Source organism: Vanessa atalanta, chromosome 19 (genome assembly GCF_905147765.1).
Source record: "Vanessa atalanta chromosome 19, ilVanAtal1.2, whole genome shotgun sequence".
Classification (NCBI taxonomy): domain Eukaryota; kingdom Metazoa; phylum Arthropoda; class Insecta; order Lepidoptera; family Nymphalidae; genus Vanessa; species Vanessa atalanta.
This window is the reverse complement of record NC_061889.1, coordinates 388,632-403,980: the sequence shown is the minus strand read 5'-3', so window position 1 is coordinate 403,980 and position 15,349 is coordinate 388,632. Positions and strand designations below refer to the sequence as shown.

The 15,349-nt window shown below is 32.6% G+C and overlaps 1 protein-coding gene across 2 annotated transcripts in view; it reads left to right on the top strand.

Moving 5' to 3' along the window:
• The window catches only part of LOC125071491 (homeobox protein mls-2), an 84,306-nt gene extending 72,413 nt beyond the window's left edge, over positions 1-11,893 (top strand). For both annotated transcript variants that reach the window (XM_047681759.1, XM_047681760.1), the window contains exon 4: positions 9,675-11,893. In XM_047681759.1, coding sequence (XP_047537715.1) covers positions 9,675-10,091 — 417 coding nt within the window. In that variant the 3' untranslated portion in view covers positions 10,092-11,893. The remainder of the gene's footprint in view (positions 1-9,674) is intronic.
• The last annotated feature ends 3,456 nt before the right edge of the window (positions 11,894-15,349 follow it).

Below are 15,349 nucleotides of genomic sequence, written 5' to 3'. Positions count from 1 at the left end.
TATATTAATTTGAAACTTAATTATGTTATATTAGCGTGATTTGTGTGTTTCTATAAACAATAGCTGCTTATATTTATTTTCTTTGCGTATTAATGGTTATCTTATTTGTTTAGTACGGTAGTATTAAACAAATAATCAAGCTGGTAGCTGTACCAGCCCCCGATTCGCACGGGTAGTGTAAGGGTCTAAATCTAACGTTCATAATACATACTCGTATAAATATTATATTGGCATGATCCGACATCTTCAACAATTTTTATCATATTTCTGCCAATTTATCGAAAACCTTAATAAATTATACACCTCAAACGTTGTCATGTATAACTCCGTCCATTGGTAAAAATCCATTCGGTAGTTTTTTTTTTATTTATCGCGTACAGACAGACGCGTCGATTTTATTTCATAATATGTAATCTTGATTAAAGGTCGTCTTAGTTGAGTAAGTTACTTGTCTATTTTGTTTCAAAGTTCAAGATCGCTTGGTGACAGTGCTTTCATTTACTCTATATACGGATTTGAAAGAAATTATAAGTGAAATTTTTAATCTTCTTTCAAACAGTTACGAGATACATTCACGCTAAGAGAGATTCTGTAATAATCCACATAGCATTTCACACGTGAAATGTTTACAACCGATTTACGGTGATACGCCATCTTGATTCGCTTATGCCATTAATTTTAATAATTATATTAGTATAGTAAATGTCAAATATCACATTCAGATATTCCGCGCTCGAGATCTGCGGTGAGTGTGGAATTTGTACGTACTTATTAAGAAATTAATTATTAGTAAAAATCATTTTTATAAAGTGATTAAAGGTACACAGTGTACCGTGTCCATGATGCGTTATAGAGTTCCTTTGCCTGGAACCATTTCTGGTTGAATCAGGTTGTGCTCACCGATAAAATGCATTGCCATCATACTTGCCACTTACCATAAGGTGCATATATGCTCGTCCGCCTACCTATACCATAAAAATATATATTTATACAATATTCCATTAGAAACATAATCCAAGCCGATTCAGTTGGATAAAAAGATGGCGCAAACAATGAGGATTTAAGAATCTTTAATAATACATCAGCTCCATCCATCTCTCTCTTTAGCCACCGATTAGCGCTAGGGAGAAAGAGACGGAGAGCATTGATTACGCCTTGATGGGGAAGTCCGCCAATCTTCAATGAATAATTGTTAGATTAACGAACCTTAGTCATCGGCTCCGATACAACTAAGATAATCTTAGTGACGGGACATTATGTTTCGGAAATTGAAATTTATATAGAATTAAGAACCGATATTGCCCAGTAGATAAAATGTGGTATTTGACCAAAATTAGTGCGTAGTAAATACCATTTATATTTATTTGAGTTTCTACTCATACGTGTTCGATGGTGGAGGGAACAGAACAGCGCTAGAAAATCTATGTGTCTAAATTCATGTGTTTTCACCGTCAAGCAGAGAAGCAGCCTGGTGTAATATTAAAATAATTTACTAAGAGCAAGGAAGGAAGGTTATGCCAAGTAGATTATAAATATAATTATAAAGAAATATGCCTCATTTTTGGATAACAAATTCCATTATAAAGTTTATTTAATTCTTAGTCGACTGACAAACCATTTATGGGTAATAAACTGATACATCACAATGCTTTCATTTAATCTTAATGAAACTTATCTAAACAGCTATTAAAATACTTCACAAGTTATCGATATCGATATTCTATCAATAACAAATTAGAACACCACTAGCACTTAACTGTTGATGCGGACACACGCTGACTTATGATTGCTCTTAAATATAACGTATTCCTTTCAATTATGTTTTCTACTTCATACGAATAAAAAACTTCGCCTTTACAGCTATGCCTGCTAGTCTCTGCTGTATTAGTTTCTAGTACAATGTGAACCATATTTCAAACAGTGCAGTTTTAACCGCTTTGTGTATTGGTCGGAGCTTTCAACATTAATATGGAAAATACAAGTATAGTATAAGTACTTTATTCACAATAATACAATGGGATGTACATACATATATAAATGAATCTATATCTACTTATTATAGTCGTACGTATATATCACACATGAACGAAGGCGCGCCCTTCTGTTTTATTTTTATTCATTAATATCGTTATCTTAAAAAATATAATCTAGTTTTCATTTTTTTGCTGACATTACTCTTAATCGCCTCACGCACACTAAGATATCTTGTAAGCAGCGTCGCTCACATTAATGCACGCCGATGTTAATTAAAGGTGGAGGGGCGCGCCTTCGTGACTGAACAGATGTATTGATGGAAATAGATTTAATAACACACAAATTTCTCATAAGGTTTTATTTGTAACGCTTTTTAATTTAAAATATTGTAAAATTAAAATAATAGTAAATTATATGAAAAAGTACAGTAATCAGACTGACATTGTCTCAGTGCTGGCGAATGGCTTCCTCTCTACTTGAGCATAAGGTATCTCCAAAAGTGTCTTCAATGTCAGTTGCTGTATATGTGGCCACATTTCACTTAACACATGATTACTCGTGATGCTTTTCTTGGTTATATGGTTTTGTACAAGGTTAGGTACCAGACACACCCCAGATATTCTACTGCCAAACAGCAATACTTAGTATTGTTGTGTTCTGGGTTAATGAGTGAGGGAGCCAATGTAACATCTAGTTCCCAAGGTTGGTGGCGCATTGGCGATGTACTGTATGGTTCAAATTTCTCACAGCGCCAATGTACCTATATGGATGGCTTGTACTTACCATCAACTTTCTCATTTAGCCGTCAATCAAATTTCTTTGGTTTTTAAAGGCAATCATCAGCTAAGATTCACGTTTTTTAACGATCCATCTCAGCTCCAAGCGTGTGTAATAGAAGTTACTATACATGGTGTTGTTTTAAAAATTAAGCAGGAGTGACTCTTTAAAAAAAGGTTAAGCGCCGTGTCCTAAAATCAGTTCAGGGAGCTTACAGGTTAATGAAACATAGAGTGGAGACATTGGGGCAGGTCGAGCGCTCTCGTCGCTGCACCTCGCGGAGCTTGTTTGACGGAGTATTATGGAATCAAAATCAAATATATCCTTTATTGAAGTACACGCGCTCTTACGACCACTTTAAGTAATAATATAAAATAATATTTAAAATCTCCCCAATAGATATTATCTTAGTAATAAAAACAAATTATATATTTTTTTAATTTAATTTAGCTTAATACGAGATATATAAGTGTCGAGCACTTTGTGCTGGGTTGCGCTGGTTGTATTTTCTATTTTACATCCATCCATGGAAGGTATTCAATGTACTGTTTGGGCTTCCTCATCGGAGACTATTATATTTACTATACCCAGATACTTTTTAACATTATTACTTGCGATAGGAAATATCATAAATATCCTGAGTAATAATCAATGAATATATTTTATAATAACTAATGACGTATTACAATTTGTTTTGTGTAAACAGATACCCGCTAGCACTCGCACCCCAGCATTGTATATAAGCAATTGTATAAACGATATCCCAATGTATATGTAATATTTCTAACATTGGTATTAAACTCATCGACCATATATAAAATATTAGAATAATGAAATCGAAACCCAGATCCAGGCAAGATTATTTTTTGTTTATAATATAACTATGTACGAACAAACATACAAATTAACAAATAATTAACAGCTGTATATAACGGTGCTGCTAATTAAGCATAACATTCATTTTGATTTATCAAAGGTTATGTAGAGACGATTTATAACTGGGTGGTAAACATAATAAATTATCTTAATATATTTAGGTGAAGTAGAACGATTGCAGTAAGGTATAATTTAACAGGAAAATTGAGAAGGAATTTAAGATACATTAGTTAAATCCAAAGACAATATCAAACCTTATTGTTGTAATCCTTAGTTTTATAAATAACTAAAAACCCGGCCCGGCTTCGCACGGGTGCAATGCTCATAAATATACTACCTACATAATATAGTAGTGTAGTGTCCCAGCATTTTAAATCTGTATATTCTTCGAAAATATTTATTTATGTTACATGCTGTAAAGGTCTTTATTGATTTATATTAAATGCACAATGTATTTTAGGTACTTAATTAGTAATAAATCGCTTCGAAAATAAGCCATTATTTTTCGCAAAAAGTAAAGGATAAAAATGGTTGTTGTGGGTTATCCGTAAGTGATAGACATATACCATTATGGACATTTTTGAAGACCTTTATAAGGTCTATCTCAATTATCTATCTATGCTATAAAAATACATGTTGACACTTTGCAATTTTAATTAGTACAGCTACGTAAACTCAAATGTCACCGCAGAACCCGATGAACTGTCATAAAGTGATGAGGAACACTAACTGTAATGATTATAACATTTAAAACGATCGCGTCAAACTTATATATACTTAGTGGTAGGGCTTTGCTCTTCTGTAGGTACCGCACACCTATTTGCTGTCTATCTGTGTTCCAGTTTGAAGGGTGAACGACCCAGTGTAATAAACACAAGGACAAAACATCGTAGTTTCCAGGGTTGATAGCCAATGGATGACAGTGTTTCTTACAGTGGCGACCACTTACCATTGAACGGACTATTTGACAATTACAAATGCTGTCGTTTGACAATTTAAAATAAAGATATAAAATAGTGTATCACCATCTATTTGTTTTCTACACACGAGTGAGGTACGAAGTGAGTTCTTATAGAATAAAAGTACAAGTAGTTGTCATAAATATAAAAGAGAATAAAAATGTTTACGTAAATTTACACGAAATATTTGTAAATAATACACAAACATGTTTACCATATGACCGCGTGTCACCGCAGAAAGTTCTTGATTTATATCCGCAGTTCGGTCGTCGGGCTCCGAATATCCAAGAAGTTCAAAGAGAGTTGCGAGCTGATAAGTAAATAATTAGACAAGATTCCAACTTACCAAGTTAACTTAACTCCCGAGTGCTCGTAACTCATTCTAAGTGAAGTTTTTTTTGTAAACAGCTTATAACGCATAAAAATTTTCATTTTTACTGATTATTCATAAATTGAAAATTGTAACTTTGTCGTAATTTCCCTGATTGACTTTATATTAGTGTTTGTTTAAAATTACATATAAACAGGTACTTAGTTTTGAATGTAAATTATACTGTATAATATACTTAAAAATGTGATTAAATTAAAAAATACGTATTTTGAAGTGAATAATTGAAAACTGAGTCTAAAACTCTATTTCAATTAAATTAATTACTATGAAATTTTAATGAACAATAAATATATTCTCAACATACTTTCTGGAATTGTATTTTCATTTTTATTTTCTATTCTGTATTGAGTAAGTTGTCCATGATGTTTATACATATTAGACACAAAGCGCAAATGATTTTGTCAATGACACGCTATGACAAATATGACATGTAGAATCGTAACGTAGTCGTAGTTTAATCAGTTCCAGATTTAACACAATATAATACATTAAAATGCAATAAATAACGTTTGAACAATTTAAAATAAGGAACGCCATCTATCGAAGTCATTGTGAACTAAGAGGATTTTTTTAAATCAAATCATCTTATTGTACGACATTCTATTTACTCAATCAAGTTAGAAAGTTTCATAATTATAATTCTAATTAATAAAAACAAACTTTATTAAATATTTATAACTGTAACGAACAATACAGTCGTTATCGTTCGTATTTGTATCGCCGGGGGGTTTACGTGTTTTCGGGAAAAACATCAAAAGATAATCAAAACTTCTTAAGACCATTGTTGTCTTCTAAGGGGTTGTAACGTTTGTGCGTTTGGCAGATAATCTATACTATTGTAGCGATTGTCGTAATATGTATGCCGTTAATTTAGCTAATGCACAAATTTCAAGAGTCAATATGGTTCAGTGGCTAGACCACTTAAAGAATAATGGTAGGTTGTTGAATCAAACCAAGAAAAGTACCACTGAGTTCTTAATTTATCTTGTTTTCTGTTCGTTCAAAAACTCGTGAGATCCTGCATGTCGGTGGAAAATCAACCAACTCGCTTTGGAGCTGCGGGCTGAAACAAGCTCCGAAGACTTATTCCGAACCAATTGCTCCTCAAAAGAACGTATTTACCCAGAATAGGCACATATCTAGGAGTAAATGCTTTTCTCATTGTTCTAATTGCTAGTTTGTAAAGCTGAAAATGCCGAGGTCCTGGATAGCTGGCAGTTATAAAATAGTTTTTCTTTAATTATAAAATCTCATAGGCTACTGAGTATTTGGAACTTTAATCATTTAAATTCTAAACAGAACCATACCTCGAGTAGCACGTAATGCCTTTGGACCTGCGTTTGAACTCTATCCGTCTGTGTCTAAATGCCGTCCTATCTATACGTCCTGTAGATTATGAGATTGAAGAAATAATGAGTGCACCAGTGCGCAGTGCTTACTTGTTAAGCAATACTAAGTAGTATCCACGTGTGAGTGAGTCAGTGTAACTACAGGAACAAGGGACATAACATCTTAGTTCTAAAATTTGGTTATGCATTGGCGATGTAAGAATTGGTTTATATTTGCCTTGCCTTAGGGTCATAACGATTAAGGAGCCATGTTTGTGTGTGCGGGGCAAATAGCTAGAACAGGATAACTGGATTTATAATTCCAATGTCTTTAGTAACACTCGATCCATACTTGGTCAATTAATTCACCTATTTTTTATGCCAATGACAAAAGGTGCCGAGATAAATAAATTAGCATATTCAATGCGATTTGAATATAGCTCTGCTATACAAATAGTCCTTAATTAAATATATGTAACAAAATATAACACTTAACTATTTTTATCCACTTTAATTTGAGCTCCAAAGTTCCGATAGTAACCGTCATTTTCCACGAATCCATGATTATCATATTGTTCAAGATCTCATCGATGATATCATGACAATGCAATGGCAGAGACGTTAATTGTCTACTAAGTGATTGGGATAGATTATACTGCTTTGTATATTTTTATTACATTACATTTTTGATTGTTATATAAAACTGAAACACGATCACCGAATTATCAATATGCTCTGGCAGTTTTTCATTTAATTTTAAATTACGTCACACGTCCCGTCTTAAGTACAATAAGCACCCGGGTGTAAGTATTGTGTTGGAGAAAAAGAAGGAAGTCTCGTGAACAAGACATTCGTAGATAATGTCGAAATATCGAGCTCCAACAAATAAAAATAAAAAACATGGTAAATATCCCGTTTTAAATACTGTTAGTAAAAAAAGGATTGATTGACAGACCTTCTGGCGCGCTTCACTATAGACGTAATCGTAAGGCGTTTTGCTGCGTTTTTTGCGCACTCTGCTTCCTGGGTTAAGGTGGGCAGTAACTAACTCGGACACACTTTATTTGGACTTCGATTATATCGTCTTTTCAATATAGATTTTTTCGACTAAAATGTATAAATGCTACTACAATTAGTCATAGAGTATGTTACTATTTTCCGAATCTATATTCAATTAATTGATTAGAGAGCTGATCTATTTACGATTTCAACAAACATTTCTGTTTACATTTTAATTATAATTTGTATACTATGTGTGCAGATTGTTTTTTTCTTTATCATTAGGTAGTTTATACTTAAAAGTACTAAATCAGTCCTGTCGAATTAGCAAAACCAATTATACTACTATTATCTGAATTTTAGTCGATTAAAATATACCGTTTCAATAAATTTATTAGTCAAGTACAATTTATATCGATATCATCGTATCGATTATGCACATCACTACCGATTCGACACCGGCACAATTAGCGCGGCTTTGACATGTCACACAGGCATTGTATCAATTGTCCTCTCTCTCCCACCCTTTACAAACATTCGCGCTATCTCACTCCACCTAGTACTAATGTGCAATCAATAATAATTATCTTTGTGTTTGCAACCAAGTGGATTGCATTGTGTCGTAATGTAAAGGTGTGTTAAGGGTGACCAAGCATGTTAAATATGCGGGACCATTCATTGCTTTTAATTTTAATTGCTAAAGTATCGTTTAGACATTGAATGATTTTGTTTTTTTATTTATTATTCTAGAAATAGAAATGTATGTATGTATCTATGGTATAATTTATTTTTGAACAATATTAACCCATACGACAAAAATTACGTGTTTATTTTTTAAAATCATTGTTCATAGTGTGCGTGATTTTATTGTGTCTTAGGGTTGCGGGCGTATTGGCGATTTAGGGAATATTTAATATTTCTAACACCGTCAATGTCTTTGGACTGCGGGGACCATCAGGAGGATCACTTAACCGTCCCGCTTATTACATAAACAATAAGTCATAATATAATGCTTATTGTAATACTTTAAATATTTACATATGTCTCTCCTTAATTCGTGGTCATAGTAACCAGAGCTCACCGCAGCGGGTCAAATGTCACGTGTTACGGGATTAATTTGAAAGGCAATTACATGCGAGTACGTCACGCGTGACGTATGACCAGAGCTGACGTGACTGACCCGGGCCCGTAAACACAGGCATTACTGTAATTATATCTAGTCGCATTGTAAGAAACGAGGAACTTTAAAATAATAATATAACGCTTGATCTCTGTTACAATGTAGCGATCTGACACTAATACTGACAATATTATCTTGTGAGTAAAACAACCTATAATTATAAAATCGTTTGTCTTGACTGACTATCGAAATCACAGGCAAAATTACGGAACCCAGCAAAGTAAAATTCATGTAGCTTATAGGATTTTTGGCAATTTTAACTTAAAGCAAGGGAAATGGGTATGTGTTACATGGACGGTCCATGTAACACATACATTTATAACCGTCTGACGGCCAGTATGATATATATGAGATGATAGCTGATTAAATTTAAAAGTTCAGCAGATCTTGAAAAGAAAGCTTATTCCAAGACGATGCTCTAGTAAGAATTTGTAACCAACATATTTAGAAACAGCTTTGTAGGAGCTTTCTTTTGCAGAAAACAATTGACAGGCTGTTATTTTTGTCGTTTTAGACTTTAATTCCTTTAAGTGTCGATGCTTATTGTAAAATCTATAGATCTCTTTCCAAACAATTTATATAATTATCAATAAATTAATTACCAATGATATAAGGTTGTTGTCGTACTTCACAAAAGTAATTGATTTGTAACTCATTATAATAATAATTTTAATAAAAACGTTTCTTAAAATAAACTAAAATAAATAAACAAATATTAGTGCTTTAAAATTTCAAATATTCCGAAAGCTAAACGTAATCCTAGCGAACTTCCACGGTCGCAACACAATTTCAGTAAAACAAACATTTAATTAGTTCCATTTCAAATATTAGATTCGGAATATTTACCGACTAAGTTCGCATTGGACATTTTATCGATGAATGTAAACTGTGATAATGTAACGTCCCTAGCTAGCGGGATCGATCATTTTGTAATTAACTGTTTGTTAACCGATACTGTACTTTGACACACGTCCGCACTCCCAGGATGCGTATTATTACAATGTTATATTTGGCAAATAACTTTGTTACAAATGATTTTTTAACTAAGATTAAATATAGAAATATTTGAACGAAGATTACAATACTTTTTACAGTAACTGTTGATGATAATAGTAACGATTGTTATGTAGTAAAAATAACGCATATTATATTTTGACATAGCATTAACATTGTATTTGTCTTAATTTCAGGTGAAAATCTGGTTCCAGAATCGAAGAACGAAATGGAAGAAGAAGGACAATGTGTCGAACGCAGAAGTTGCTGAGATCAAGCAACAGAACAAACCTAGCGGAGAAGAGAAACCAGACGAACCCAAAGACCCTCTAGCGCTGGACATGTCGAAGAAGACTTGCAACAAAATCCTCAGCGAAAAATTAAGAAGTACAAAAGTAGTAACCCAAAACTTACCAAAACCGAGAAGAGTCGAAAAAGGGGTTGTCCTAGAATCGATATGCGATGCGAACGATATAGAAAGTAGAATATCGATAACAAAAATAACGAATAAGCTATCGAGTACAGATCTATCTGAAACAGTGTCTGTGAAAAGTTTTAATCCTGAAGACGTTAAAGATACATACGATTCGTTGAGCAGAGACGTTGAAATGTGAATAAGATAGTATAGACATTTGTGGTCTGGAACGATCTCTGATAGGTTATTTTTATAAAATAGTATGAGTGTTTGAATGAATTCTTGCTAGCCACGCGATCTATTTGTACAATGATTGTTTAAAAAAAAAGAAAAAAAAATCCAAAATTGAACGGAAAAGTTTCGACGTATTCCCGCGTAAGTTTGGCGTCTGAGGATAGAACTCTTATGGTTTTGTTATGTATCTGTCTCCTCGCGTTATTTGTAAAACAAATTGTATACGAGTAGTTAGGAAATTGAATACCCAAGTATACTTAATTATAATATTAATTAAATTGTATTGAAGTACACAAATTGTTAAATAAAAGTACATATGTTTTCTTTAATTTATATATTTTTTTCATTCTAGCACAGATTAATTATTTTGTTTTATCTCTGTAATTATATAATGGTATACAATTTTTTCATTTTGCAACTTGAAACGATTAAAGTAACCAAAAGTCACATACAATCAAAGGTCGAATCAGACCACAAGTAACCACACTAAGAGAACCTTTCTTCCTTGTGATAATACTCACCAAACTTGTTATCTATCACGCTATTATCGCCTTTATACCATTGCAATGATGTACATATTGGTATAACATAAGGGATTTGTTTTCGTACTAGTTTTTATATCTATTTAGGAGTTTTTATTTGATGTTGTCTAACAAACCGATATTCTCTTCATAACTATATAGACTTACAACGCAACTGCTATAAAGATAATTTATATATTCAACACTTGAAACACACTAAAACGAACAATTACAATTCAAACATTAAATAATTCATCTCAAACATTAATTAATCTTTATTTAACAAGTAATTTTTTTAAAAGACAATTATAAACTACATAGCTACCAATTCCTCTCACTCTGACAGCCTAAAAGTTTGATATTGTTTATATATTTCAGTTTTTTTTAATAGACTTGTAATTATTCATAAAAAAATAATAACTTGTGTTAAATGCTTATACAGGTAAGGCCACAAGTCATTAATGTATAATAAAAACAAAAATAAGCCTAAATTTGATCCCTGTAAGACGCCTTTTTGATTGTTAATAGATTGTTAAAAGAAAATACATCCACAAAAAGAACACCATAGAAAAATTCAAACAAATTCTTGAATCTCAATTGAATTATATTCAATCTTTTATCATCTCATCGCCTTTCTGTATGTTATCATAAAATTTTATTATATTTAATTGTTAATATTATTTATAATGTGTACAAAAGTTTGCCGAGTCAATCTTTTGTGTTAGTGCAATATGTGCTACGTGTATCATGTTTGTGTTATCAATGTGACCGATCTTAATTTTAAGAGACATCTTTTTACCTTTATCTGTATCCAATTTAACATGTTTATCTAAGCTCTCCGCTTCAATCTGCTGTGCAGAATATTTATCTTAAGTTTATGTATGGATTTGTTCTTTGAAATAAAACGAACGCGTTTTATTACTTTATTCTTACATTTGTTTATAACTTGTTAAATAAATTTCATTACGCATATTTCCTCGTGTCAACATATCATTTTGTTTAGAGAACAAAATACTGGGATGTCATGTAATTTGAGCTCTATGCTAACGAAAATTAAAGTCAAATTCGCTTTATTATTCGACAAAGCTTTTTTAAATACTAACTTCTTAGTTAAGGCTATATATCATATACAAATAGACAGACAAATGTATGATTTGCTTCCTATAGATATAAGAGGAAATTGTAAATTATTTATTGAGAAGAGTTGTGGCGTTTTCGGAGAGCAAGTAGCTTAGTTTTAGAGAGAGTTCGGAATGAGAAATACAAATAGTTTTTCATATTTGGTTGTTTTATTTAATTAACATTATTTACATAAGTCGAATGGACAAGAAGACCCCATGGTTACTATATGTAAATCTTAACCAAAAATTCTGGGTTGGAATATATGTTACCATATGTGAATTAGCTCTGTTACACTCCTCAAAAGGAGTTTTACGTTTACGGGCTACTATTTACTTTAATAACATAAGATTTTGCGTTCCAACAATACTTTCACGTGACATTGTGTTGATGCATTTGTGTTTGCAAAACAAATCAAATCAAAATATACTTTATTCAAGTAGGCTTTTACAAGCACTTTTGAATCGTCAATTAACAAACTATTTAAAGTAAAGCTACCGCCGGTTCGGAATGTAGATTCCACCGAGAAGAACCGGTAAGAAACTCAGTGGTTACTCTTTTTCAACATCTTAAAATACAGTCATGTTAGTTAAATACAATTATATATGTATGTTATGTCTCCTGCCTGGAAGTCAACAAGCATTAACTCCACGCTTTTTTATCATCAATATAATCTCGTGTCGAATAATATGCTTTCTTTACCAATGTATTTTTTACAAATTATTTGAATTTATGAAACGGCAAAGTTAAGTTAGTTAAAAAAAATATAATTGCGTGACGATATGATTTATACTATATTCTTAAACACGCAAATAGGCTTTTTTAACATAACGCATTTGCATTATTATTTATGATCGTAACAGACCCGAATGGATCAAAACTCATCTGCTGTCAAATATAGAGAGATAAATTATATAATAAGCTCGTCCTCTTTCACTTTAAATTCGTATGTATGTTCGTATTATTCTAATTCTAATTTATGGAAGGTATTTTGTGAAAGAAAAGTAGCCAAACCTCATCTAGAAGACAAGACATTATAATTTATATATTAAAAGGCTTGCGTGACGTAGGTCGGAAATGATATGATTCTTTCAATTTTCATACTATTTAAGGAGCATGCTGTATAGTTTTGAGATTCAAGGCCAACAGCGCTAACAGCATTAACACAATCAGTACAAAAGAAAATAACCAGCTACACTTGCTTTTAACTTGATGGATTTTTGGTGATTCATCAAATACATTATTAGAAGTCCCATTACCCAGTTTGCCTTCCTACATCAAATGTATGTCAACTGGAATTAATTGGTTTGATTTTAATTTTTAATGAACTTTGGCAAGATATAACTGGAGGAAAATTGTAGAGTAGTCCAGCCTACTCTTCGTCATTGAGTGTGTAACATTCATCACCAGTTCGGAAGGAAATACCAAATATATATTCAGAAGAACTGGCGAAGGACGAAGTACTAGATAGTACATTTAATAGAATTTGGTTTCCATTATAAGCAACTTGGTGGTAGGGCTTTGTGCAAGCCCGTCTGGGTAGGTACCACCCACTCATCATATATTCTACCGCCTAATAACAGTACACTGTATTGTTGTGTTCCGGTTAGAAGGGTGAGTGAGCCAGTGTAATCACAGGCACAAGGGACATAACATCTTAGTTCCCAAGGTTGGTGGCGCGTAGGTGATGTAAGAAATGGTTAATATTTCTTACAGCGCCTTTGTCTATGGGCTGTGGTGACCACTTACCATCAGGTGGCCCATATGCTCGTCCGCCAACCAAAGCCATAAAAAAAAATTATAAACAAAATCGTTAAAATATATAAGAATATAATTTTTTAGTAAATTTTCACAATCTAAACTTGAACTAATGCTAAACAAACTTAAATTTGTAATTAAAAATAATTTAATATTAAAAGTACTTGTAAAAACCTATTCGAAGATATTTTTTTAATAAGTAATTATAACAAGCGATTCTATATTCTAAGCATAAAATTATGTAAAATATTTTAAATATTTAATCAGTAAGCACGCCATCTCTTGATCTTGACTAATAATCTTATGTGAGTAGCGCCATCTATCGTTGAATCATAAAACTTCTTACTGACTGAACGACAAAGTGTTCTCGTAGTTAATAGTTCATAGAGTATTATACAGATGACGCTACATGTATATTAGTAGAGTTTTTTAGAGCTTTGAGCTTATACAATTTTGTTTTTAATAAGTTGTATTATTAAAAATAATTAATAATGTTCTCTTAATTGTGGCTTAAAATAATAATTATTAAATATTTATAGTAGTCCATAAATATTGGTATTGATGAATTTACAAAAATATCAGTACCGTTCCATTTTACTAGCTTGAATTAGCTTTAGCATTAGCAGCCCGTAAATGTCCCACTGCTGGGATAAAGGCCTCCTCTCCCTTTGAGGAGAAGGTTTGGAGCATATTCCACCACGCTGCTCCAATGCGGGTTGGCGGAATACACATGTGGCAGAATTTCGTTGAAATTAGACACATGCAGGTTTCCTCACGATGTTTTCCTTCACCGCCGAGCACGAGATGAATTATAAACACAAATTAAGCACATGAAAATTCAGTGGTGCCTGCCTGGGTTTGAACCCGAAATCATCAGTTAAGATGCACGCGTTCTAACCACTGGGCCATCTCGGCTCTGGGCCATCTTGAATTAGCTTAGAAATAGTATTTTAGTAGTTCAGACAGTACCTATATTATTATAAATGTAACTTTAACTCTCTTGACTTCGGCTGTTGTCTCATGATAGCTTAAAATGTCATTACGATACCGATTATACTTAAACTTGACATTGAGGTAGCTTAGGATTCCTAGAACTTGAATGAGGATATAATCTCAAACTCAAATTCCTTTATTCAATATAGAAGCATTACACTAAGTTCTTCATAGTCAAATGAAACACTACCACCGCATCGGAAAAGAAAATACTCTGACCTGAGAAAAACCGGCGACAGAAACTCAGCGGGTCTTTCTTTTGTCAATTTTATTATTTACACAATTGAATCTGAATTGAAATAGCCAGGAAGCGATCGTTTTATTCCCAAGGTGTGCTATCAATCATAAACTCACTTATTACATAACAAACTTTCGAACACTAGCGTTCCTTAACAATTATTTTAAATTTGGCAACAGAGCAACATGCAGTCGAGTAATTGGAGTAACAAGTTTGGGTTTGTTCCTTGTACCAATGCTATGAGTACCACACTTTCTCATAAAATCATTAATATTTTTTCGTACATACATAACATTACAGAATATAGGCATTACAATATTTACGAACGAATATTAACGCGGGAAAGGTTTTCAAAGAATAATTTGTTATGTTAATTTAGAGGACAAACTTATTCAATATTTGGCAACTATGCACTGAAGATGCGTAAGGTATTCTGCAGCCAGGTGGACCATTGGCGCGAAGAAGGTGGCGGGGACCCGATTGGATGACTTTGTGAGCGGTGTTTGTCCAGCAGTTGATTGCGGACTGATGATGATTTAGAAATTAAAACAATATATAAACAACTTAAACTACACCATGGCCGTGAATTAAGAT